Below are 27,444 nucleotides of genomic sequence, written 5' to 3'. Positions count from 1 at the left end.
GTTGTCTGGCTGTGCCAGGCTGGACTTGGAGTAAAAGTGAAAAAAGTACAACAATAGTAATAAGCATTCCAAATCAAACAAAGACACTGCACTGCACGCACGTGTGAGAGAACATTGAATGTTTAGTGTGCCAGTCTTATAAACTCCTCTGAGTGGTCATAGGAGACATGCTGAAGTGGGCAGGGGTCCAAAAACTTGTTCTGAACCACTGAGTTAACCCATTCAGATTCCATGTCAGATTGCTGACATAGAAACGTAGGTTTAAAAAAAAAACAACCTTAGAAGGATTCAAAAGACACTTATAGAATCGTGTCAAAATTCTAATTCTCACGATTTTTCAAAAATAGCAGATATACAATCGCACCGAGTGCCGCGCTGTGAGCTTGTATATCTGCTGTTTTTCAGTAGTTAAAGCATAAAATAATGATACACAATAATATGTACACGTTCTGAATGGGTTTAAGAAACCCAGGTTGACCTTCCACCTTTTCAGCTGACCCCGCCCCCAAACAAAATCTAATAAACACATTGTTGTTGTCGGGCAGAAACCCCTCTTATCTTCATATTCTGTAACCTTTAATATTTTGTACATAAATCAACACGGGTATATCATTAATTAATTCAGTAGCTTCTGCTGGAGTTTTTCAGTGTTTTTATCTGATTTTCGAGGCTCCATGAACGCACCACTGGAATTAACACGATTACTGCGATCTGTCTTTTATTTCACCCGGTAAAGATATGTGCTTTTGTTATGGTCAGTAGAGAAGGTTTTAAACAAGAGCACGATCTGCAGATAGATTCCGAGATGAAGCCATTTTCCTGCAGATCATTCCATTGCTTCCAACGGTGGATTACACTTCCTGATTCCGTTCCCGATGGATTATGGAGAATGGGGATTTGAGTTTTTCGATCAGTCGGGAAAATCACTTGACGGTCGGATAATCCCGACTTTAGAAACGCCCCACTTGATCGTACTACGCAGTGTCACACAGGCGTATGAAAAGTAGACGCGTTCCGAGCTTGCAGATCTGCTACTTTTGATACATTTTTAATTTGAATCCTGAAAAGTACCAGATTTGGACATATGAGTTTTCCACAACATTGATAAATAAATATGAAAACGTCTTGGGTTCAGAAGAGGACACATTTATCACTTCTTCTTCTCACATCACAATTAACGCCTCTCTGCAAACCTCCTTTCTTCACAACTCTTCAGAGGGTTAGAAATAAAAGATCTTCGCTGAAATGCTTTAACGAGCATCGATTTGTTTCGTGATGCGAGCCAAATAACTGAGTGTTTTTCACTCTTTGACTTTTGGATTTAGTTTGTATTAGTTTTGTAAAAGAAATATAAAAAAGAGGAAGAAAATAAAGTTACACACACTGATTTTGGCAGAATGCTATCACAATAGATTTGCTATTAGTTTTCTTAACGTAATATAGTTTCCCTTTTTTTCCCCCAGACACATAGTTTTAGCCATTTCATAATTTTCTGTCATCTATAACACCACGGGTTCAAATGGAACCATATTGGTCTGTAACTCTGAGAGTTGAGAGTTTACAAATGGAACCAAATACAAAGGTAACAGAAAAATGGTATCAAATAAAACTGGGAGTTCTTGAAATAAAGAAACTAAAGTTTCACTTTACCGATCTATTCTGGAACCCTTCATGAAATGGATTGATTGATTGATTGATTGATTGATGGATTCATTGATCATTAAAAAAAAACCTTACTGCGTGTTTCAATGGAGGTCCTTTAGAATGAAGTGTGTATTTCATGTAGTGTAGTGTGGTGTAGTCTTTTACTATCCAGTGTTTAGTGATGAGTCATCACTCTTCACATTTATACCCCAAGGAATGTTTTTTTTATGCAAATTGGATTCAGAATCATGAAAGAAAAACCTAGTTTGACCCCTTGCATGCTACTTAAAGCAGATTTATTTTTTGTTGTATTTTCCTGTATAGTAAAGTCAATGAGACCCCACATTTGATTGGCTCCCACAAGGTTTCCCAGGAGAGTTGGGGTTGACAAAGTTCAGAGGTGATAGTAGACACCTTTATGAAGACATTTGTGAAGAAAGCTATTGGTAAGCCTTTAGTTCCCAGATTGGTCAAAGACTCGGCTAACATTCCCTAACTAAATGTGCCCTGTGTGGGACATACGTACATACTGTACAAACAGACACAGCCAGATACTGGTACCACGTGTAACCATGGCAACCATGTAGTCAGGACCTGATGGTGATGTGTGTGGTAATTTTAGTGCAGCTGATATTTATGAACTCACTGTTGTCACTGCTTCAGAGACAGACAGACAGACAACAGAAGGTGCTTTGGTCCCCAGCAGTGCTGGATAAAATACTCCAATCATTTACCTAAAGTAAAAGTATCAATATCCTGCTGTAGAAATAGTCTGTTACACAAAGTACAAGTTCGGTATTCAAATTCTAATTGAATAAAAGGACAAAGGTATTAGCATCACAATTTACTTTTGCTTTTGGCACTTTAAGTACATTTTGATGCCGATGCTCATTTAGCAAAAGGTCCCATTTCTAACATTTATAAAAATCCAGCAGATCCACAAAAACACCAAATTCTGTAAAATAAATGATATACAAATGAATAAATAACAGTTATAGGGAAAGGTAAAACAAACAAAACAACAAACAGGATGTTTACATGGTTGTGTTATGTTTGGAACCAGAGCATCAGGGGGTGGAGTCCAGATGACGTGCTGACCAATAGCCTTTCTTCCTTTGTTCTGCCTCCCTGGATCATTATCGTCACTGTCAGAAATCTTGTATCTCCAAGTTTCAAATGTGTACGTTTTTTTCCCCCCGTAAAGTAAAGCCCTGCTTCATCATACAAGACTGTCGCACAAATGTAGTGAAAACAGCAGATCTACAAGCACACAACGCCTCGCGGCGCGAGGCGTTGTGTGCTTGTAGATCAGCTATGTTCACGTTTTTAAATCCTTTTGAAAAAATGATGAATCCAAAATGAACGGTTTTAGACATACAAGGTTTCCACCCGACATTGATGATATGTAAATGACCCCCGCTCGGCACCGTGGTGTCTGCTTGCATTGTGGGTATTGTTTCTGGGAGCTGTTATCTTTGGCCCAGTGCATTGTGGGTATTGTTTCTGGGAGCTGTTATCTTTGGCCCGGGGGACTGTCAGCCAATAGGAACCCCCCGCAGAGAGCCTGCGGGCGAGAGAGAGAGGGAGAGAGAGAGAGAGAGAGAGAGAGAGAGAGAGAGAGAGAGAGAGAGGGGGAGAGGGAGAGAGAGAGAGAGGGAGAGGGAGAGGGGGAGAGGGAGAGAGAGAGAGAGAGAGAGAGAGAGAGAGAGAGAGAGAGAGGGGGAGAGAGAGAGAGAGAGAGGTGGGGGAGATGAGAGAAGAATAGACAGAGAGACTGAGAGACTCAGTGGCTCAGGAGGTAGAGCGGCCGGCTGCTTGGGAACCGGAAGGTTCCCAGTTCGATCCCGGGTGTGGAAGAGTCCTTGAGCAAGACTCTGAACCCCTAACTGCTCCTGATGAGCAGGTTGGTGCCAAGCATGGTTTCCTCTGACATCACTGTATGAATGTGTGTGTGAATGGGTGAATGTAATGAATGCGTGTGTGTGAATGGGTGAATGTAATGAATGTGTGTGTGAATGGGTGAATGTAATGAATGGGTGTGTGAATGGGTGAATGTAATGAATGTGTGTGTTAATGGGTGAATGTAATGAATGTGTGTGTGTGTGTGTGTGTGTGTGTGTGTGTGTGTGTGTGTGTGTGTGTGTGTGTGTGTGAATGGGTGGATGTAATGAATGTGTGTGTTAATGGGTGAATGTAATGAATGGGTGTGTGAATGGGTGAATGTAATGAATGGGTGTGTGAATGGGTGAATGTAATGAATGTGTGTGTGAATGGGTGAATGTAATGAATGGGTGTGTGAATGGGTGAATGTAATGAATGGGTGTGTGAATGGGTGAATGTAATGAATGTGTGTGTGTGAATGGGTGAATGTAATGAATGTGTGTGTGAATGGGTGAATGTAATGAATGGGTGTGTGTGAATGGGTGAATGTAATGAATGTGTGTGTGAATGGGTGAATGTAATGAATGGGTGTGTGAATGGGTGAATGTAATGAATGGGTGTGTGAATGGGTGAATGTAATGAATGGGTGTGTGAATGGGTGAATGTAATGAATGTGTGTGTGAATGGGTGAATGTAATGAATGTGTGTGTGTGAATGGGTGAATGTAATGAATGTGTGTGTGAATGGGTGAATGTAATGAATGTGTGTGTGAATGGGTGAATGTAATGAATGCGTGTGTGTGAATGGTTGAATCCAATCTATGTATAAATCTATGTGAAGCACCGTGGATAAAGGTGCTATGTAAATACATCATTCACCATGACGTACAAATGTGCCATTTCAAAACTTCAAACGTCCTGCCATTGGCAAGACAGTAGAGCTTAGATCGGGCCAAAAAAAAGTGAGCCCGGCCCAACCCACCCCACAGAACGGCAGCCCGAGCCCGGCCCAAAGCCCGATACATAATTGACAATTGGAGACCGACACAGCCCGCAGCCCGACATTATAAACAAGCTTAATTGCTGCAGCAGCCTTTTTTCTCATATGGTGATTTGTTAAGAACAGAGTCCTTTTCCAACTGTCTTTATATAGACCTATATAAGACATTGTAGCAAGTACCGTGCTAATTATGGAACAAAAACATCGGAGCCTAATTCTTCAATCAATCAAAAAGCCTTGCTGGAAAACACAGCTGACGGCCGCCGCTAAATCAGACAGCAGGCGCACAGGCTATTATAGCTACAACGTTCACACAACGTCTATTATGATTATTAGGATACAAAAAGTGTCTGTGGACTGTTTCAACGATGTCCTCCGCTCTGCTCTGCTCGACCAGCGCTGGCAGCGCATGCATGCACTGCACACGCCACAGCAGCCAGCCACACGCACACACACAGCGCACGCACACACACACTCTCGCTCAACTTGCGAAACAGCGCAGCGGTGCAGCCATAGAGTCATGAGCGCGCAGTTTACACAGTCACAGAGACATCATGATACTGCGCTGCGCTTGCCTACCGGATTATAAAAGCCCGACCCGACCCATAGCCCGTCATATACATGGAAATTTGAGCCCGGCCCAGCCCGCGCCGCGCCGACCCGTCGGGTCCCGTCGGGCTCGGGCTGAATTTCTAAGCTCTACAAGACAGTAGATTTCCAGGGGATTTGCAGAACATTGAGCTTGTAGATCAGCTATTTTTGTTATTTTTATGACCTTCTCTGACTTGGGAGTTTAAATCTATCAATGGGAATGGAGTGGTTTCTTGCCATTTGCGAGTTTCTGCAAAAATACGTTCCATTACGTGCCAAAGGCAAAACCTGTGGAAAAAATCGATCTATTTTCTAAATTATGGGAAAGAGCAGTAAATACTGAATAGTTGAAACGGCTCTGTCTGTGCTGGTGCGTTTGTTATGTTGTTGTTTCCAATGGGACTACAGTTCAGTGCAGCAGTGACTACTTCTGATACTCTCCATTCGGGAGGTGCAGTTCCAGACTCTATATAACATTTGGAGATAGTTGTGGAAATGTTGTTTTCAGACGGGTGTGTGCGGCTGTGCGGAGGTTGTAATGTGTTGTGGATGTGGTTGTTTTCAGACGGGTGTGTGTGGCTGTGAGGAGGTTGTAACGTGTTGTGGATGTGGTTGTTTTCAGACGGGTGTGTGTGGCTGTGAGGTAACGTGTTGTGGTTGTTTTCAGACGGGTGTGTGCGGCTGTGAGGAGGTTGTAACGTGTTGGGGATGTGGTTGTTTTCAGACGGGTGTGTGCGGCTGTGAGGAGGTTGTAACGTGTTGGGGATGTGGTTGTTTTCAGACAGGTGTGTGTGGCTGTGAGGAGGTTGTAACGTGGATGTGGTTGTTTTCAGACGGGTGTGTGCGGCTGTGAGGAGGTTGTAACGTGTTGGGGATGTGGTTGTTTTCAGACAGGTGTGTGTGGCTGTGAGGAGGTTGTAACGTGGATGTGGTTGTTTTCAGACGGGTGTGTGTGGCTGTGAGGAGGTTGTAACGTGGATGTGGTTGTTTTCAGACGGGTGTGTGCAGCTGTGAGGAGGTTGTAACGTGGATGTGGTTGTTTTCAGACGGGTGTGTGTGGCTGTGAGGAGGTTGTAACGTGTTGTGGATGTGGTTGTTTTCAGACGGGTGTGTGTGGCTGTGAGGAGGTTGTAACGTGTTGGGGATGTGGTTATTTTCAGACGGGTGTGTGTGGCTGTGAGGAGGTTGTAACGTGGATGTGGTTGTTTTCAGACGGGTGTGTGTGGTTGTGAGGTAACGTGTTGTGGATGTGGTTATTTTCAGACGGGTGTGTGTGGTTGTGAGGTAACGTGTTGTGGATGTGGTTGTTTTCAGACAGGTGTGTGTGGCTGTGAGGAGGTTGTAACGTGGATGTGGTTGTTTTCAGACGGGTGTGTGTGGTTGTGAGGTAACGTGTTGTGGATGTGGTTATTTTCAGACGGGTGTGTGTGGTTGTGAGGTAACGTGTTGTGGATGTGGTTGTTTTCAGACGGGTGTGTGCGTCTGTGAGGTAACGTGTTGTGGATGTGGTTGTTTTCAGACGGGTGTGTGTGGTTGTGAGGTAACGTGTTGGGGATGTCGTTATTTTCAGACGGGTGTGTGTGGTTGTGAGGTAACGTGTTGTGGATGTGGTTATTTTCAGACAGGTGTGTGCGGCTGTGAGGTAACGTGTTGGGCATGTGGTTGTTTTCAGACAGGTGTGTGCGGCTGTGAGGTAACGTGTTGGGCATGTGGTTGTTTTCAGACAGGTGTGTTCGGCTGTGAGGTAACGTGTTGGGCATGTGGTTGTTTTCAGACAGGTGTGTGCGGCTGTGAGGTAACGTGTTGCGGATGTGGTTGTTTTCAGACAGGTGTGTGCGGCTGTGAGGTAACGTGTTGGGCATGTGGTTGTTTTCAGACAGGTGTGTTCGGCTGTGAGGTAACGTGTTGTGGTTGTTTTCAGACAGGTGTGTGCGGCTGTGAGGTAACGTGTTGGGCATGTGGTTGTTTTCAGACAGGTGTGTGCGGCTGTGAGATAACGTGTTGGGCATGTGGTTGTTTTCAGACAGGTGTGTTCGGCTGTGAGGTAACGTGTTGGGCATGTGGTTGTTTTCAGACAGGTGTGTGCGGCTGTGAGGTAACGTGTTGCGGATGTGGTTGTTTTCAGACAGGTGTGTGCGGCTGTGAGGTAACGTGTTGGGCATGTGGTTGTTTTCAGACAGGTGTGTTCGGCTGTGAGGTAACGTGTTGTGGTTGTTTTCAGACAGGTGTGTGCGGCTGTGAGGTAACGTGTTGTGGATGTGGTTGTTTTCAGACAGGTGTGTGCGGCTGTGAGGACGTTGTAACGTGTTGTGGTTGTTTTCAGACGGGCGTGTGCGGCTGTGAGGAGGTTGTAACGTGGATGTGGTTGTTTTCAGACGGGCGTGTGCGGCTGTGAGGTAACGTGGATGTGGTTGTTTTCAGACAGGTGTGTGCCGCTGTGAGGTAACGTGTTGGGGATGTGGTTGTTTTCAGACGGGCGTGTGCGGCTGTGAGGAGGGCTACACGGAGGTGATGACCTCGGACGGCGTGCTGGACCAGTGCACGGTGATCCCGGTGCTGGAGATCCCCACGGCGGGAGACAACCGCGCCGACGTCAAGACCATCCGCGCCTTCAACCCCACGCAGCCGGCTTCTAGCGCCCCCGGCAGGGCGGGGCGCACATGGTTCCTGCAGCCCTTCAGTCCAGGTAACTGTTTGTTTGTAACCAGTGTTGTACCTGAACGCGTTCAATGAAAGATCGTTTCAAGAAATCTTTCATATTTTGGGCGAGTGTGAATGGGCCGTTATTTATTTCCAAACTTGCAGGATGTTGGATATTTTTCGAAATGTTTGCCTTCACAATAAAAGCTTATCAGCATTATGACAATGACAATGGGAAAGGATAACGGATTCAGTGGCATTTCACATTGCTAAGGGCTGCAGGAAGAGTGGGCAGTACTGGGCACATATTTAAACATTGTGGGCTCCTCAATGTTAAATTGGATGAAATCATTTTGACAAATAATAGCTTGCAGCAACATAGGCCTATTGAAAAAAATCACACCCAATGTGAAGTGAGCGGTGGTCGTGCTTGCATAACATCTTCAGACTAGGATTTAAGTCTAGGATGTACAGGCTATGCTACACACACACATTTTGCTATGGCAAAATGCTGAGGAAAAAGGCTATAGACATACGACATATGACATCACTAGACAAACATGATGCTACGCACACACATTTTACTATGGTAAAACGCTGAGGAAAAAGGCTACAGACACACGCACAGCCACTTATAGGAGTGGTTTGCACCGCTCAAAAAGGAGAAAAAAGGGGGGAAAGAACTAACAGTTCATTTTTGGAACCATGAACTTTTAGTTGAAAAATGTGAATTATGAAGGATGAACCAAACTGCCCTTCAGTCCAGGTAACTGTGAACTGCAGCAGCACAGCTCATTTCACCCATGTTCAACCTTAAAGCTGCTACATGGTAGTTTTCTGCTGACATAAGCAGAAAAAAGGCAATGGCTTATTTTTATTTCATTATATTCAGACGGCTAACAATGCTGCCTAAATAAATGGGGTGGCATTGGCTCAGGTGTAGAGAAACCGGCATTAGAACACAGAGGGTTCCCAGTTAGAATCCGGGCTCCCCCAGAGTTAGTGTGGAAGAGTCCTTGAGCAAGACTCTGAACCCCTAACTGCTCCTGATGAGCAGGTTGGTGCTAAGCATGGTTTCCTCTGACATCGGTGTATGAATGTGTGTGTGAATGGGTGAATGTAATGCGCAATCTATGTAAAGCGCCTTGGATAAAGGCGCTATATAAATGCCCCATTTTACCATTTTCAAATGTGTGACATTTCTAGGGGCAGCAGTCTGTTATCTGTGAGAACCTCTGTCACTAGCATCTCATTGGTTCATGAAGCTCGGTCACTAGCATCTCATTGGTTCATGAAGCTCTGTCACTAGCATCTCATTGGTTCATGAAGCTCTGTCACTAGCATCTCATTGGTTCATGAAGCTCTGACACTAGCATCTCATTGGTGCATGAAGCTCTGACACTAGCAGCTCATTGGTTCATGAAGCTCGGTCACTAGCATCTCATTGGTTCATGAAGCTCTGACACTAGCATCTCATTGGTGCATGAAGCTCTGACACTAGCATCTCATTGGTTCATGAAGCTCTGTCACTAGCATCTCATTGGTTCATGAAGCTCTGACACTAGCATCTCATTGGTTCATGAAGCTCTGTCACTAGCATCTCATTGGTGCATGAAGCTCTGTCACTAGCATCTCATTGGTGCATGAAGCTCTGTCACTAGCATCTCATTGGTGCATGAAGCTCTGACACTAGCAGCTCATTGGTTCATGAAGCTCGGTCACTAGCATCTCATTGGTGCATGAAGCTCTGACACTAGCATCTCATTGGTTCATGAAGCTCGGTCACTAGCATCTCATTGGTGCATGAAGCTCTGACACTAGCATCTCATTGGTGCATGAAGCTCTGTCACTAGCATCTCATTGGTGCATGAAGCTCTGACACTAGCATCTCATTGGTTCATGAAGCTCGGTCACTAGCATCTCATTGGTGCATGAAGCTCTGTCACTAGCATCTCATTGGTGCATGAAGCTCTGACACTAGCAGCTCATTGGTTCATGAAGCTCTGACACTAGCATCTCATTGGTTCATGAACCGGCCGAACGGGGGCTAAAATGATTGACAGGCAGGTCTAACCAACATACAATACAATGCAGTACATACAAGAGGCCACCTGATTGGTTAATCATTGCAGGCCTGCATTTATCGACCAACAAGAGAGCTTCTCACAGATAAAATAATAGTGTTGGAGGCAGACTGCAGCACCTAGGAGTGGCACAGAGACTAGATTTATTTTGGAAGCATTGTTAGCCTTCTGAATATAATAAAAATAAAATGAAAAATGAAAATAAACAATTGCCAAAAATATGCTTATGTCATCTTTAATATATGTTTAATATATATTCATATTAAACCTCCTTTCCCCCTAATAGAGGAGCCTGTGTGTGTGTGTGTGTGTGTGTGTGTGTGTGTGTGTGTGTGTGTGTGTGTGTGTGTGTGTGTGTGCGTGCGTGCGTGCGTGCGTGCGTGCGTGCGTGCGTGCGTGCGTGCGTGCGTGCGTGCGTGCGTGCGTGCGTGCGTGCGTGCGTGCGTGCGTGTATGCGTGTGCTCTTTTGAAAGGGCCGTCATGATTTCACTGAATACATAAACAATAGTTCATGCAAGAAAAAAACAAAACAAAACATGATGACATATGTGGGGGATTCCTCTATGAACCGTATGTGTGCTCCATGATGGCGCTTTACTGCCCTCTTCAGGGCAGAGAGGGGAATGCACAAAGCCAGGCTCTAATGCTGTCATAACTGTGACATGTAACTGTAATCAATGCTCTCTCTCTCTCTCTCTCTCCCCCCCCCCAGATGGGAAGCTGAAAACGTGGGTGTACGGAGTGGCAGCCGGAGCCTTCGTCCTGCTCGTCTTCATCGTGTCCATGACGTACCTAGCATGGTGAGACGCCCGTCTGTCTGTCTGTCTGTCTGTCTGTCTGTCTGTCTGTCTGTCTGTCTGTCTCTCCAGTCCCATCAATTATGTCTCTTCTTTTGCCACCGTCCATCCCATTCATTCATTCATTCATTCATTCATTATTTAATTAATTAATTAATTCATTCATTCATTCATTCATTCATTCATAATTTCATTCATTATTTCATTCATTCATTCATTCATTCATTCATTCATTATTTAATTAATTCATTAATTCATTATTACATTCATTCATTCATTCATTATTTAATTAATTAATTAATTCATTCATTATTAAATTCATTCATTCATTCATTCATTATTTAATTAATTCATTATTACATTAATTAATTAATTAATTAATTAATTCATTCATTCATTCATTCATTTCATTTTTATTTCAAGTTCTCTCATCATTTGCATCTTCATTTTCTTTTCTCCCTCCTCCATCCTCACCTCCTCTCCTTGCCTCCTCTCTCCTGGCTGGCTCGCCATCAGTTCATGTTGTTGTTGGCTGTTCTCCTCCTCCAAGTCGGGCGGCCCAAACTCCTCCTCCTCCTCCTCGTCCAGCAGCAGTCAGGTGGTTTACTGGACGGAACGCAGAGTGTCCTACACCTGTCCTGACTGTCAGGAGCTGGAGCGGAGCGGTGCTCCGCGGGACGCACTGCAGCAACACCTACCCCAGGATATACTGATACAGCAACAACAACAACAACTGGAACAACAAAATCTACCTCAGGAACGACTGATACAGCAACAACAACAACAATTACCCCAGGAAATGCTGATACAGCAGCACCAACAACAACTACCCCAGGAACTACAGCAATACCAACAACTAGACAAACAAAACCAACCCCAGGAACGACTGATACAGCAACAACAACAAGAGCCAGACCTACCCCAGGAACTACCGATACACCACCAACAACAGATGCCACATCATCATCATCAACAACAAGACCAACAACATCTACAAGAACACCAGCAATACGAACAACTAGAACAACACCTAAACCAAGAAGTACTGACACAACAACAACACCACCAACAACAACAAAGGCCACATCAACAAGAACACAAAGAGACGCTGACACAACACCTCCTCCACCAACATCAACAAGAACAACAAGAAGAACTACCCCAAGGACTGCTAATACAGCAACAACACCAACAACAAGAAGAACTACCACAAGGACTGCTAATACAGCAACAACACCAACAACAAGAAGAACTACCACAAGGACTGCTAATACAGCAACAACACCAACAACAAGAAGAGATGCAGATTCAACAACAGCCACATAATCACCACCACCACCAACAACAACAGATAACGACGGAGCACCGACAGCCACGTCAACAAGAACAGGAAGAACAACATCAAAAGCCGACCATACGACACCAACAGCAACAGCCGGAGATAACGATACACTGCCATCAGCAGTCACAGCAACCGGAACACCTAAACGATCTTCCGTCACCGCCTCCGTCGCTGCTGCCGCATCATCATCTGCCCCCGCATCCGTTGACGTCGCCACAACAGCGTCTTCCATCCCCTCCTCCTTTGCCGCCACAACCGCAACATTTCGCAGACCTGTATTCGTTGCCATCGCAACAACAGCTATATCCCCTACTGTCGCCTCCGCTAATGTCGCCATCGCAACGAGAACGACACACTCCGTCTCCGCTGCCACGGTCACAACAGGCCACGCCTCTGCCACCACCGCCGGACATGTGCGACGTCCCGCCACCGCTGTCCCCCCCACTGCGCTACGAAACCTTCATTACGTAGTTCAAGGTTCTGCGGTCTTAACTGTAGCGCTTGGGGTAAATGGTGCATTTGTATAGCACCTTTATCCAAGGTGCTTTACATAGATTGTCTTGCACAAGGACTCTTCGACACTAACTGTGGGGGAGCCCGGAATCGAACTGGGAAAACTACGGGAACCCTCCGTGTTCTAATGACGGTTTCTCTACCCCGGAGCCAATGCCGGGGTAAAAGTAGCCTTGGGGGAAACAAACGGTATGTGTCACATGATGTACAAGTACATCTCCCTGGACGTGACGTTAGTATGTCACAGGGACTTTTACCCCCCAATCCATACCCTTGATGCGGAGTGCCAAGCAGGGAGGACACTTTAACCGCAAGGCCACTGAGCTGGTGGGGCTCTTCTTCCACGCCACCATGCGTTGGTTGGTGTCTAAACGTCCTGCCGTACAAAGTGCCTGTCACGTCATTTACAAGGACAAGGTCCCTGGAGGTGAGCTCTGCATTACCTTACAAGACCACTAGGTGACACCATAGTTGTATAGTTCTTAGAGAACCCCTCTGTTAGAGAAATCCCAACTAGAATAGTAGCCTGGATTCCAGTGTTGTGTGTTTATTTCTACTTTACGAGCGCAAGTACTGTGTTCGGTGGCATATCTGCCGCGTATCTGTTTGTGTTTACGGGGACGGGACCAGCATTCTTGGTGATGTCACCATCAACAGCCAATGAGGGACCAGCATTCTTGGTGACATCACTCACCAACAACAAATGCGACCTGTTATAAATAACAAAGCCCAAGTTGGCACCTCGGCAGAGTGCCAACTTGCCCACCCACACACATATAGACAGCACCGAAAGTAGTTCTTGCGCGCTCTGCTGGCCCACAAGTAGGCCATACATGGCCACGAGTGCACAAGACGCAAGTTGGCACCTCGACAGAGTGCAGTCTAGTTGAACCTGAAGTTTATTCCGTCCTTTTATCTGGTGAGCACAGGGGACGGACGGGTCTGACTATTAGCCAATCAGCACAGCTCACAGACTGTTGTCAAGCTGTTCCTCCGAGCCTGTCCCCTCGAGCTATGGGATCAAATCCCCAGGCACTTGTGATACATCGTGCACTTGAAACGTGCTTCATATTTCAATACATTTAAACATGTATTTTTGAAGCGGTGAAAGCCGCTTCCAAGGTGTGGCTTAGTCTGTCCCATGTCTGTCCCGTGCATGCAGAATTGAGGATTGGTCAAGCTTCACATGACAATTTGGCCCTCCAGACAAAATCATTCATTCATTCAGAATTCATGAAAATATAGAACTAAAGCACATAGAAGGTATAGAATAGATCTAGAAGATAGAATGTATAGGTCTAGAACACAGATTTCATAGCTCTAGAACACATAGAATAAGAATTCACTTCGAACCGAGGTTCGATTTTTAGAAATTGCCAAACTACTCAGTCTATACCGAGAGGACCGGGTATGTTGATCTCTAGTGATTGGTTGGGGAAAATCTAATCCCCTCCCCCTTTAGAGTGGAGTCAATGTCAGACTCACTGTAAAAAGATATTGACGCAGAGAGCTGTCACGTGACCCATTGGTTTCTACAGACGTGTTTTGCAGCCATTATCAGCGAGGGGCGGGTCTTCACTCAGTAGAAGCAGAAGCCCTAAAACCAAACCCTACTTAATTATCATTAATTTAAAATGAATGGGACCATCATTTTCAAAAAACCATATCATAAAAATGTAAAGAAGACTTTAACACATTAAATGCCCCAGGTGGCGCCAGAGTCATCCCCTCTAAGTGCCCAAATTTCTTCCATCCACCTCCATTGTATAATACACGGCCCTGTTACGTCAATGCATGCGTGATGACATCACTTGGTCACATGACTGTAGTCAGGATGTTTTTGTCTCCCACCTAGTATGGGCCAGTCACTCAGTAGATAGCTGTTGTTTGCCGATCTAATTTGTTTGCCGATCTAATTTGGTCATGTTGCCAGCCCGGAGTTTTAGCCATAAAAACAAACATCAGAGATAAAGGGCTTTAAAGATGGGGAAATGCATTGGATTATATGGAGAAAAACGGCCGTGCGATGCTGTCAGCGTCCAATGGAAACAACCTGCGGTGATTGGGCATCATCCACGGGTCAGCCCGACCTTACGCTAAGATTTAATAGTGTTACTGTAAATACAGTAAACGCGTCAAACGCGTCGTGGGCCTCCAGCGACATCAAAGAGTTTGACGCGTTGACACCACGTGGGCATTTAGAGAGAGAGAAATGTGGTCTCTCTCCAAAAAATAGATTATTATGAATTAACCACCTTGAAATTGTGAAAATAGTGTACCGGTATCTACAAACTCACATTTTGTGCTTGTAGACCTGCTATTGTTCTATTATTTTCTATTATTTATTGTTTTAAACAAAAAACTAAAATGGCACAATGGTATCTCCTTGTGAGGGACGTTCTGTCCGTGATGTCAGCTGTGGTGATGTCGGTCTCTGCATACTTTCTATGACGTTAGTCTCATGTGAGCCGTTGGTATACAGAGGACCTACACACAGAGTCAAACATAGGAGCGGTTTGCACAGCTCAGAAACTAAAAACATCATTACAAAAAAAAGATGTACTTATACATGAAGAAAATAAAATTATTTTATGCATTACTCGTTACTCATTGACTAGTATTACTTTCCTGGACAACAAAGGCAGTTTTTCTCGTCTTCACCATCAAAGGATGGGGAAAAAGTGAAAGACTCAATTTGTCACTGCAAGAGGGCCACAATTTTGCAGCAATGTCTGCTGAAGGAGTTATAAAACGACAAAACCTGTCCGTTACGCCACCCCATATCATATCATATCATATCATATCATATATCATATCATATCATATCATATCATATCATATCATATCATATCATATCATATCGGTGATGTTTTGCTGATGTATTTTCCTTTTCCCTAAAGAGCAGGAGAGACGAGGGAGGCCCCTGTCACTGAACAAACACTCTATAGCAGTATAGAGCTATTCACTTCTTAAATAAAATTAAAAAATAACACCCAATGTGAAGTGAGCGGTGGTTGTGCTTGCATAACGTCTTCAGACTAGGATTTGAGTCTAGGATGTACAGGCTATGCTACACACACACACACATTTTGCTATGGCAAAACGCTGAGGAAAAAGGCTACAGACATACGACATATGACATCACTAGACAAACATGATGCCACGTACACACATTTTGCTATGGCAAAACGCTGAGGAAAAAGGCTACAGACACACGCACAGCCACTCTATGGAGCGGTTTACACCGCTCAAAAAGTAAAAATAAAGTTCTGAAGGTGTCTTGGCTCAAGGGCTCTTGGACACAAAGAGGCGAGGCATCATCCAGGCAACCTTCTGGTTCCCAGGGAGAGGTCCTCTCTATCCATTCAAGTATGGCTTCTCTCTTGGCGCCTGAATAGACGTCGTAAAAAAAATATTTAATTAACACCCTGGCAGGTTGGATGGAGCACCATTTAGACAGGGATTTCAGGTATCCGACAGTATATCCATTTCTATACTGTCATTATTCACCGTCTCTATTCAGAGACACCCCACTTCTGACACCATGCAATATAGACTGGTACTTGTGTTTTAGAATGAACTCCTCCTCATCTCTTATGGCAGGAGGTCCCAGGCTGGCACCAGGAAAATACTAGCGGCCGGCCTCATATACTAGCGGCCGGCCTCATATACTAGCGTCCGGCCTCATATACTAGCGTCCGGCCTCATATACTAGCGTCCGGCCTCATATACTAGCGTCCGGCCTCATATACTAGCGTCCGGTCTCATATACTAGCGTCCGGCCTCATATTCTAGCGGCCGGCCTCATATACTAGCGGCCGGCCTCATATACTAGCGGCCGGCCTCATATACTAGCGGCCGGCCTCATATACTAGCGGCCGGCCGCGTCCATCCATGAAACGTTGTTCCCACAGTGCCTCTTGTGACAAAGGAGTTGACAAACATCTCCTTAGCAATATTAGGCTCTGGTTAGAGAAGCCTTCCTATTGTGAAATGACTTTAGGAAAAAAAAAAAGGTTTCAGTAAAAAAATAAATGTAGAGAAAGGGCAATAATTGACTTGACATCAGGTTGAAAGTGTTTAAACTAGCACATCATTCTTATTGTATTATTTTATTTGAACAGGAATTAGACATTTTTTTATATATTCTTTTTATGATTTTCTTTCTTTTTTGTTTCATTTTCCTCTCATCTCCAATTTCTCCCTGGCAGACCCCTCCTCTGGGGGCCCCGAGGGGCCCCTCTGTCTCATGAGGCTCACAGCAAACTGTCACAGATGTCCTTACTGCCAGCAGAGAGCCCCTCCCCCACATTCAATTACAACAAGTGTCCCTTTTTTAAGAGCCACTAAATTAAAGAATAGAGGGTATGCATCATATGCCACTCATCTAGACTGAGTAGCAAAATAGAAAGCAGCGTGAAGCTTTGAAGTTTAGAAGCCCTCATTGGGAAACTCCTACTGACTCTGTTATTTGCCAGTCAGGAGGTGTTCCCTTATAACCTTCGGGTATGGCGATGTCACGTGCAAACCCTCTATAGCAGCAACATCAAGAAAAAGAAGCAATACTCTGTTGCTTCTCACAGAGAGGTTCTTTACTTGGACGTCTGAAGGTACTTCAAAGCTTCCTTGTCGTCCTTCTTGTCCTCTTCCTTCTTTTCCTCTTCCTTCTTATCCTCTTCTTCCTCCTCATCCTCCTCTTCCTCATCCTTCACGTCCGGCTGAGGCTCGTCAGTCTTCTTGTACTCAGCGGCGGCGGTGGTGGTGTTGGTGTTGGTTCTGGTCTTCCTCAGGCTGGTGTACACGGCGCTGACCAACAGCAGGAGGGGCAGAGCGGCGGCCAGCACGTAGCGCGCCCACCGCCACTGCCAGTCGCGCTCCTTCTTGTCGACCTCGACGGCCGGAGCGGCAGAGTCCTCGGCGGCCTTCTTGAGCCGCCAGCTCTCGGCGGCCCACTGGTCGGCCGCGTCGCGGTCGCTGACCACGAGGAAGTTGTCGAAGAAGATGTCCGGAGACGTGGACCACAGCTCCAGGCCCACGGCGCCCACGGAGGCCATCCTGAACGGCTCCAGATCCTCCACGTAGTCCGGGTTGGGGACGGTCCTGGGATGCCACTCCCCCCGGTACGCCGGGTTCTTGATCTTGGGCGCCTTCCACTTGCCCCGGTACCGGGGGTTGGGCACCGCGGGCGGCCGCCAGGCCCCGCAGCCGGGGGCGTCTGCGCAGACCGGGTTGTCGATCTCGGGGGCCGCCCACTCGCCGTCCATCTCGTCGTCCCAGTCCGCGGGCTTCTCGGCGTGGGGGTCCTCGATGTCGGCGGGCTCGTGCTCCAGCCAGCCGTCGGGCTTCACGGCGGCTTCGTCGGGTATCTCCTTGGGCTCGTCCTCGTCCCAGTCGTCGGGCTTGGCGGCCTGCGCGTCGGGGATCCAGATGCGGTCGTCCCAGTCGGCCGGCTTGACGTCGTCCGGGTCCACGATCTCCCGGGCCCCGTTGACCGACGGAACCACGTCTGTCAGCAGGGAGCCGCTCTTCACCACCTCCTGGTCCACCAGGATCTGGAAGCTGTTGTCCGGGTCCAGCACCAGCGTGTACAGGTGTGTCTTCTTGTCCGTGAAGTAGGGCCGGAGGTCCCGGACCGTCTTCTTGGCGTGCTTCTCCTCCAGCTCGCCCGTCTTGGGGTTCTTGTGCTGGAAGATGAAGTGCAGCTTGAAGTCGTCGCCGCACTTGTCGGGCCCGAACATGATGGTGTACGGGGTCCGGTCGGTGAAGCGGTCCAGATCCAGGTCCCGGCTCTGCGTCAGCAGCTTGATGTAGGCGCCGCTGCAGTCCAGGCCGCTCTGGAAGTTCACCTCGTACTGGACGACGAGGGGCTGCTTGTCGAAGACGAAGGGCCTGCGGAGCCTGGCGGAGATGGCGTGGTGCGCCGTCTTGGTCTTGAGGACCAGGCCCTTGTCTCCCGGCAGCCTGGAGTTCATCATCTCCTCCACCACCCACTTCCCGTCGTACTTGGTGAAGGTGGTGTCGGCGCCGTTGTCCGCCTTCCTGCCGCTGGACAGCACCCAGCCGTCCAGCGTCCCGCGGTCGAAGGACTCTGCGAAAAAGTAGTCGTCGGGGAGCTCCGGAGGCGTGTAGGAGGCCACGGGGTCGGGCGCCAGGCCTACGGCGAGGCCCAGGCAGCACAACACCGCGGCCAGGAGGAGAACCACACGCAGTCTGCTCTTCAGTTCCATGGCGATGGGATTGAAACTATGCAACTTTAGCTTTTTAATATTATATTAAACCAGTCTAACGATACCTCTTCTTCAACAAACCCTGAGAAGACACGGTGCAAACTGCGTCGATCGGAGGACGCTCGCTCTCTTTTAAGTCGACGACCTGACGTCACGGTTTCCGTCATCGCGTTGTGATCATTCCGAGGGACGTCGTCACGTCTCCAAAAATAGAAATATATGCTCTTGCAGTATCTTTACAGTACCAGTTATATCCTACTAATAAACGACTGTCTGTCCGATGCGATGATGCATGCTGACATCACTGATACTAAACAGTGCCCAAATTTAGAGATGACATTGTGAAAGTAACTTTTAGCTAATGAGGAAGCAGCAGTCACCTTTATAGAGTAACCCCATTGTAACCCCATTGACTTGAATGGGGAAGTGTAAAAAACTGCAACCACACTCGCAATTTACCAGAATTCTAGTTAATGTGGTTTCCTTAGAGAGCAACCACATTATAGTTCTAGTCTAGTTCTTTTTTGAGCGGTGGTAAACCGCTCCATAGAGTGGCTGTGCGTGTGTCTGTAGCCTTTTTCCTCAGCGTGTGTGTGTAGCATAGCCTGTACATCCTAGACTCAAATCCTAGTCTGTGTGTAGTGTCCGTCCCGGTCTGATGATTGGATACTTTGAGGATTGGTCAAGCTTCACATGACAATTCGGCCCTCCAGATAAAATCATTCATTCATTCATTCATTCAGAATATAAAGATTGTATAGATCACAGAGTTCATAACTCTAGAACACATAGAATAAATGTTCACCGCTTCACTTCAAACCGAGGTTTGATTTTTCTAGTTATTAGTGTGGTTACCCACCAGGGCAACACACTATAGTTCTAGTGCTACTTTATTCATTCTTTCTAGATAAACTTCTAGCCAATCAGGAAGCTGCATTCTCGGTGATGTCACCATTATAGAGTAAAGGGATTTGCACACAGACGCACGGAAAATACGGACGATTTAATTTCTTTAAAGGGCCTACACCATGCTTTTAAAACTATATTTTTGCCAGACCCATGAAATGGGTAGGCCTACATAAGCAAATGTCGGTCTGTCCGGGTTTTCTATATAAAGGGTATATATGATGATGACATGATGATGACATGCCTACAAAAGGCATGATGTCATAAATGATGATGACAGACAGGGGGTCTGGCACAACCAGGTTGACCTGGTCTAGTTTGTATAAATATATGCTCAAAATTGAGTCTTAGACAGGTTTTAACCCTCAACAAACACTCTGACCATTCTTTTTGTTTGTTCTAGCTCTACTATAATGAGGCTCTCCAGCTGCAATACCAAAACGGCCTCTGTTTGCTCAGGGGCGCATCTAGTGGGGTTTTTCCACCCCTCCCCCCTCCCCTCCTCTTCACTCCTCCCCGGACCCCACGTTGACAACAAATAATGTTAATATTGGGCCAATACAAAAATAGGATAATGTTGCAGCTCTGATTATAGCCTACCGTAGGCCTATGTTGTATGTTATAGGCCTACTGTCAAATGACACAGGGCGACCGTTGCTAGACCAGACATTACAGAAAGTAAGACAATCAATCCCACCTGCATTATATTTATGTATAAAAAAAAAGTAAAAAAAAAAAAAAAAAATGTTTTGAAAAAAAATGTTTGAGAAAAAAAAAAAAAAGTTTTTTGGAAAAAAAAGTTTTTTGAAAAAAAAAAAAGTTTTTTGAAAAAAAAAAAAAAAAAAAAAAACGGGAATCCGTGTGACGTCACACGGATCAACTCTCAGAACAGCACTGAGAACCCGTGGAAAGCTTTTCATCTCTGTCTTCCCAAAACCAGAGAAAGACACAATGTTCAGAAATAGGACTTTGTGAGGATAGAAGGTGCCAGTGGGACACCAAAAAAAGGTTTTAAAATAGAAAAAGTGAAAATTCATGGTGTAGGTCCTTTAAACAAAACAATGATTCTCTATGACCTCATGCACAATGGCTCTGAAATTGCCATGCGGCAGGTGGCTGCAGCAGTGCGTTTTTTTTTTTCAAGATCGAACCTAGTTCGCACAGCATTGCACACCCAATCCAATTGGTCCCGTGTGCAAAGCCCTTTAGTCCATTGAGTTGGATGTGGGCGTGGTGCTAGCTGGAGGATTGGTCAAGCTTCACATGATGATTTGACCTCAGACCTCCCAGACAATAAATATGCAACCACACTCGCAATGTCCCATAATTGCATCTTTCCAGAGTCTCAACCTGAGGTTCTGTGACCATCCTCTGGGAGGAATGGTTTGATGATTGATTTGACCTCTATGGACCCTTTATAAAAGATTTAGACCCCATGTCCCTCGCAGAAATGCGGGCAAAATGTTTGACAGCTAGGGTAATTTTCATTCGTCTCATTAGTCTCATTAGTCTCATTCACTTACGGCCAACAAAACTATGGTTTAGTGTTGAGTCATCAATGTTCAGTCTTTTGGGGTCCGTTTTTAGCCCAAGGAATGTTCTTCATGCAAAACAAATGCTTGCAATGGATTCAGAATAATCAAAAATCCCTAGTTTGACCCCTCACATCCCACTGAAAGCAGATTTTTTGGGAGTAATTTTTTCCTTTATAGTGTAGTGTATAGTAAGTGAATGCGACTGAAAATTACCCTAGCTGTCAAACATTTTGCCCGCATTTTTGCGAGGGGCATGGGGTCTAAATCTTTTCTAAAGGGTCCATAGAGGTCAAATCAATCATCAAACCATCCCAGAGGATGGTCACAGAACCTCAGGTTGAGACTCTACTAGTAGTACTACTTCCGGTGCCGTCTGTTTTTCATGCCAATGAGGGAGCACCGTTCTTGGTGACATCACCGCCAACAAGTGCGCCTTGATATAAATGACAAAGCTCAAGTTGGCTCCTCGACAGAGTAACAACTTGCCCGCCCGCCCGCCCACATACATACAGACAGCCCCGAAAGTAGTACTTGCACGCTCTGCTGGAGCACAGGTAGGCCATGGCCTCGAGTGCGCGAGATGCAAGTTGGCACCTCGACAGAGTGCAGTGAGTTTGTATTATTATTATTTTTTTAACCCTTCCATTGTGTTAGGGTAATTTTTGACCTGTTTAAATATGTAAAATATGTAAATAAGTTTAAATATGTAAAAAGAAATGTACATTTTACATTTCTTAATTGGAACAACCGTCATAATATCCTCAGAAACAGCTATTTTAATACAACAACATTAATTATTACCATTTTAGTTAATTAAAACTATAAAAAGGTGACACTTTAACACAAGTGTTACGGGTAAAAAATTACCCGGCAAAGAAATGTGGATCAATTCCCACCAAATGTCCATATTACATTTTTACAGAGAGAGAGAGAGAGAGACACTTGTCTTCAATTTGCATTTACTATTAAGATAAAGTTTAGGGTTATGAATAATAAATTACTTTACCTTCTTTACTGTATCGGGTACATTTTAACCCGTAACACAGCAAGTGTAATTTTTTTGTTCATATTTGTTAATAATATGAAAGAAATGTGAGTTAAAAAAACAAAACCAAGTAATTTATTTTTGTAAGTGGTTCTAATATTAGTCAGCCCTGATAACATCCTTAGCCATTTTCTTCAGACAGACATTTTTATAGTTGAAAACGAGCTATATTGAAAGAGGACACCCTAAGCCTAACCCCAAATAATATTTGAATAGTGTTTACATGCATATGAATGCATAACCAGTCAGCTATGAGGTGGGGTGTAGGATCAAAATGAAATTTACAATGTTTAGAGTATTTTGTTAAATTACGGGTCAAATTTTACCCGCTAACACCAAAAGTGTCACCAGTTTTCTAACACAATGCCAGGGCTTACTTTTTTTTTTTTTTTTCATAAATAAATGAATGCCCTAGTTCAGGAGTTTTAAACTGCTGATTTGTGGATAACTGGGAAACAAGTGGTTTCTTTTTGAGCGGTGCAAACCGCTCCTATATGTCAATGTGTGTGTATTGGTACAGATCTCCATATATGGAGATCCGTGCTCATACACATAAAGTAACTGACATCACGGACAGAACGGCCCGTACAAGGAGAGATGCACGTTATGTCGTGTTTACACCGCTCACTTACGTTACCCAAGCTTGCCGGTCGGGAGGGAGCCTCAGACACCTCATCTTCATATAGGCGGGAGAAGTAACCTGACTCCGCCAGATGGTGGCAGTAGTGCGTATACCGCACTACTTTTACCATCTGGGCTTGCTCGGGCGGACCCGATGTAAGGGGCGGGCCATTTTCTCAAGTTCTTAAGCAGGTGATTGGATGGGGCCGTCTCTCTATCACAGTCTGGGAGTGCCAACTCCAACCAGCCATATTGGCCTGTCTGCATGACGTTACACCCAGAATCCGCCTCCTGGGTTTCCACGTGGTCTGCAGTCAGACTCTATTGGCTCAGAGCCGCTCTGAGCCCGCCCGTTTCTGCCGCTGATTGGTCCTGCCCGGGCGAGTGATATCAACTCTCCCTGAGCAGGTTCAGATGGTAAAGTAGAGCGGTACGCACTGCTGCCACCATCTGGCGGAGTCAGGTTACGGGAGAGGGCATCGGCACAGGGAATCTTCCTTTCTGGGCCGGTGCTCTAGCGTAAAGTGGTAATCTCGTAGTTCTAGGAACCATCGTGTAACTCCATCATTTCGGTCTTTGTTCCTTGACATCCATTTCAGAGGGGCGTGGCCTGTGATCAGGGTGAAGGTCCCACAAATAATAGGGACTTTAAGCGTGACGATTTTCAGGGCGGCAACACCAGGCTGCTATGATGCAATCGGCGTAGCAGTCAAACTCGTTAAGCAAACAGCCGTTCAGCGACGGGTTCCCTCCCCTTTTACTGAACTCTTTGGTTCCCGTGGCGACACGTCTATGCAACAGACGTTGTAGCCGCTACATGGAAAGGGAGCTTGTGGCGTTGTAGAGACGGCTGCGATGGAGGCAGGTTTATATATCGAGCGCAGATCATTTCCGGTTACCGTTGCCGTATGCCATAGCCGTCCATTGTTTAAAGTAGCTATTAACTGAGGTGGTGGATGGCCCACTTCACTGCCAGGCGTTCTTTTTCCACCGTAGCATAATTCCTCTTGTGTTTTAACAGTTTTCTACTGAAGTACAGTATTGGATGCTCTTCTACGCCTATCACCTGGGCGAGCACGGCTCCAAGGCCTGTGCCCGAGGCGTCTGTTTGGAGGACAAAAGGTTTGTTAAAGTCGGGGAGGCCACCAGCACCGGCTCCCTTTAACATTTGGTAGGCTGCTTCTGTTTCGTCTGTCCAGGTCACCTGGCCAGGCAGTTTTTGGTTGCCTGGCGTTGCCAGCCTCTATCACACACTTCGTTTTGGGAAGAGAGTCTGGGATTTCAGGAAGAGCTTTCATTTCTGGGGTTTGCCCCAAACCACTTGCCCCAAGCCTACAGAAACCACGTGCCCCAAGCATACAACCCTGATTGGCCAACCCTTGAAGCTGGTTGAGGAAATAGAATCTCAATGGATCGGTGCCAGACCGTACTACAACACCACTACCGCCAGGGGGTGTTGTTGTGTTCGGTCTGGTTTATTAACCAGGCAAAGTTTTTGGCAGGTCAGGACATACAGGGGGAGCTGCAACGGTAGCATAATTAGCCCAGAGAATGATTTAACCTGTTTTTGGGTGATGGTTTCTCTGAAGTTCCCTCAGAACCTCAGAGAACTGAGCCACTTGAACGCTACACAAACCGTTCTCCATCTTTCCTCCCATTTTCACAACATTGCTCTTCCTGGTCAGATTGTCATCATCTTGCCCTTCGGAGATCAGTTGGGGTGTGGCGGATCCTCCTGCAGAACCCGGATCGTTCTCCCCCGCCTCCTCCTCCAGAAGCTTGTCCGTTCCCCGTTGCTTGATCTCCGCCGTCGCGCCTTGGCGCTCCTGGTCTGCAGAAGAGAGGAGCTTTTGCGACAACGCCTCTTTCTCTCTGATCAGCTGGAGTCTCTCCTCGTTCCACTCCTTCCTCATCGTCCTCCTCTCCTCCTTGAGGGATACGATCACCAGGAAGTTCCTGTTCTCCTCTGCTTTCACTTCCTCCAACCTCTTTTGCGTTTTCAGGAGGTTGAGCTCCGTGGTCGTCCTCTCCTCCGCCAGGGTGGTCCTGGCGCCCTCCGTCTCTTTGATCTTCTCCTCCAGCTTCATGTTCCTGGCCTCCACTTCTTTAAGCTTCCCCTCCATTCGCAGGATAGCCTGCATCTCCTTCATCTCCTTCCTCATGACCACTTCTCCATTCTGTTCTGTGGAGACCAACTGCTCCGTCAAAGCCTCATCTTCCTCGTCTTGAAGCTGTCGGAGTCTTACTTTTTCTGCCAGTGCCTCTTTTTCTCCGATCAGTTGGAGTCGCTCCGCCTCCCATTTGCTCTTCTCCTCCACCCTCTCTTGCTCCATGCCTTTAATCCTCTCTTGTGAGAGGAGCCTTTCCATACGGTAGTAAACGATCGTAAGCGCCGACGCCGCCAAGGCAACACGGCAGACGACTTTCAGGTCAAACATAATTCTGAGTAATAATGTTTCTTCCTATGATTCAGCTGTCGGTACAATCGGAGAGTTGCTATCGGCCTAGTGAGAGTTGCAAACCTAGAGTGGTTCAATGTAACGCTGACGCGATTATTTATACCCACTTATTCACCCGGGTTGATCTGTCACAGCTGCAGGCTGATTGGAACGCTAAATGTTACGTATGACGTAAGGTGACGTATGGCCACAACATCAAAAGCAGTTTTTGTTGCTTCGTTATTTACTTTGTATGAAGTTTCACATGACAACTAGAAATACATTCAATCTCTCAGATCCCCTATATAAAGACCTGGGAGAACAAACTACAAAAGACTTCATGTGGGGGGTGTTGATCAGGTCGCACTTGTTGGTGGTGATGTCACCAAGAACGTTGCTCCTCATTGGCTAAGGGCCCTGCCTTTGTACTGTCGTACAGTTTTTTTGAGGAGAATAACCTTAGTTTCTAAGGATTTGGGAGAACATACGGTATGGTCCGGGGTAGCGCGTTGGTCACTCGCCAACGAGCTCAGCTCTTTGGCTGACTGGTTAACGTATGGGCCCTGTTAAGTAGAGCAGGGGTTTTCAAACCTTTTTGACTCAGTCACCCCTATAAATAACTTTTTTTGTCCACGGCACCCCTGAGTTACACTGTTAATTTTCATCATATTGGAGAAATATCAGTTTCCATCAGAACTGACTTAAAATAACTTTATACTTGACGTTTAACCACTTGAACCCCAGCATGCCTATTCTGGGGGGGAAGGTTCACCAAGAATATCCGATCTACAAGCTCACAGCGCGTCACAATGTGATGTGTTGTGAGCTTGTAGATCTGCTATTTTTGGTGAAGAGAGGTGTCGTAGATAGAAACATAACTCGTCAAGTACAGTGCAAATCAGGTCTGTTTTACTAAGCATAGTGAAGTGATATTGATGATGAATTCCAAATATCATCAAATTATCTCACGGCACCCCTGGACTGGCATCACGGCACCCCAGGGTGCCCCGTCACCCACTTTGAAAACCCCTGAAGTAGAGGCCCGGGTTCGCCTCCCAGTTGTTGCCTGGTGGTCACGCTACATTGGTGGCAGTGGTCCCTACGGTCGCCGGGCAGTGCCGTGAAAGACTGGACAGAGTCGTGGTATAGGAGGAGGTGTCGATCCTCCATCCCTGGTTGCGTTCGGACCCCCCGGTTTCAAAGTCGATCTTAGATCCTGGCCGGCGCATGTGGTCGTGCTTCCAGGTAGAGGGGACGACTGTAGGCTCCGGGGTAGCGCGTTGGTCACTCGCCAACGAGCTCAGCTCTTTGGCTGACCGGTTAACGTATGCACCCTGTTAAGTAGCGGCCCGGGTTCGCCTCCCGGTTGTTGCCTCGCGGTCACTGCTCCTCATTGGCTAAAGGCCCTGCATTTGTACTGTTGGTAATCTTTTGAGGAGAATAAACTTGACCAATAAGGTTTTGGTATAACATACTGGTCTCACCTTTCAGCGAGCCCACAACGAGGGATCAGCATTCTCTGTGATGTCATCTTTAGCTGGCTAAAAGTTACTCTATAAGATGTTTGGTGTTTCTCTTTGGCTAAAATCTAGTCTATAAAGAAGCCCCATTGACTTGAACGGGAAAATGCAAAAACTACTTCAGAATTCAGAACACAGAATTCATTTGTAAATGTGACTTGCGTCACGGCGACCACACTCATAATTTCCCAGAATGGCACCTTTCTAGTTAGTGTGGTTGCAAACACATTATAGTTCCAGCCCAGCTTTCTTATTATAATCCATTTTGGGGGCTGTGCGGCCAACAAAGTAAATCGTCACTGTTGGACAGAAACCTTGTATCTCCAAGTGTAAAATGTATACATTTTTTTGCAAAGCAAAACCCTGCTTCATCATACAAGGCTGTTGCACAAAAGTAATGAAAACAGCAGATCTACAAGCACACTGCGAGGCGTTGTGTGCTTGTAGATCGGCTGTTTTCACTAGTTTAAATCATTTTTTAAAATGATGAATACAAAACTAACGGTTTTGGACATACAAGGTTTCCACCCGACAACAAAGAAATATAACTCATGTACAATAATTGGCCCACTGGCTTGTCACTTGTCATGATCTGAAATGGCAAATCTTTGAGTAGCAGCAGCGCTATAGAGAGAGATCTCTCTCTATAGCGCGCAATGAG

The 27,444-nt window shown here is 46.0% G+C and overlaps 2 protein-coding genes across 2 annotated transcripts in view; one reads left to right on the top strand and one right to left on the bottom strand.

Moving 5' to 3' along the window:
- LOC308293231 (thrombospondin type-1 domain-containing protein 7A-like) overlaps positions 1 to 27,444 on the top strand; it is a gene marked incomplete at both ends in the record, with an annotated part of 287,387 nt that overhangs the window by 253,680 nt on the left and 6,263 nt on the right. Inside the window, 2 exon segments of the mRNA XM_080735667.1 lie at positions 7,588 to 7,801; positions 10,552 to 10,639. Coding sequence (XP_080591793.1) covers positions 7,588 to 7,801; positions 10,552 to 10,639 — 302 coding nt within the window.
- Positions 17,084 to 18,583, bottom strand: LOC308292334 (calnexin-like; the record flags this gene model as incomplete). Its single annotated transcript, XM_080734648.1, has 1 exon — positions 17,084 to 18,583. The coding sequence occupies exon 1, from the start codon at positions 18,464 to 18,466 to the stop codon at positions 17,084 to 17,086; it is 1,383 nt and encodes a 460-aa protein (XP_080590774.1). The 5' UTR covers positions 18,467 to 18,583.

This window comes from Nannobrachium achirus (assembly GCF_963921795.1).
Source record: "Nannobrachium achirus genome assembly, chromosome: 10".
Lineage (NCBI taxonomy): Eukaryota > Metazoa > Chordata > Actinopteri > Myctophiformes > Myctophidae > Nannobrachium > Nannobrachium achirus.
This window is presented reverse-complemented; position numbering and strand designations above follow the sequence as displayed.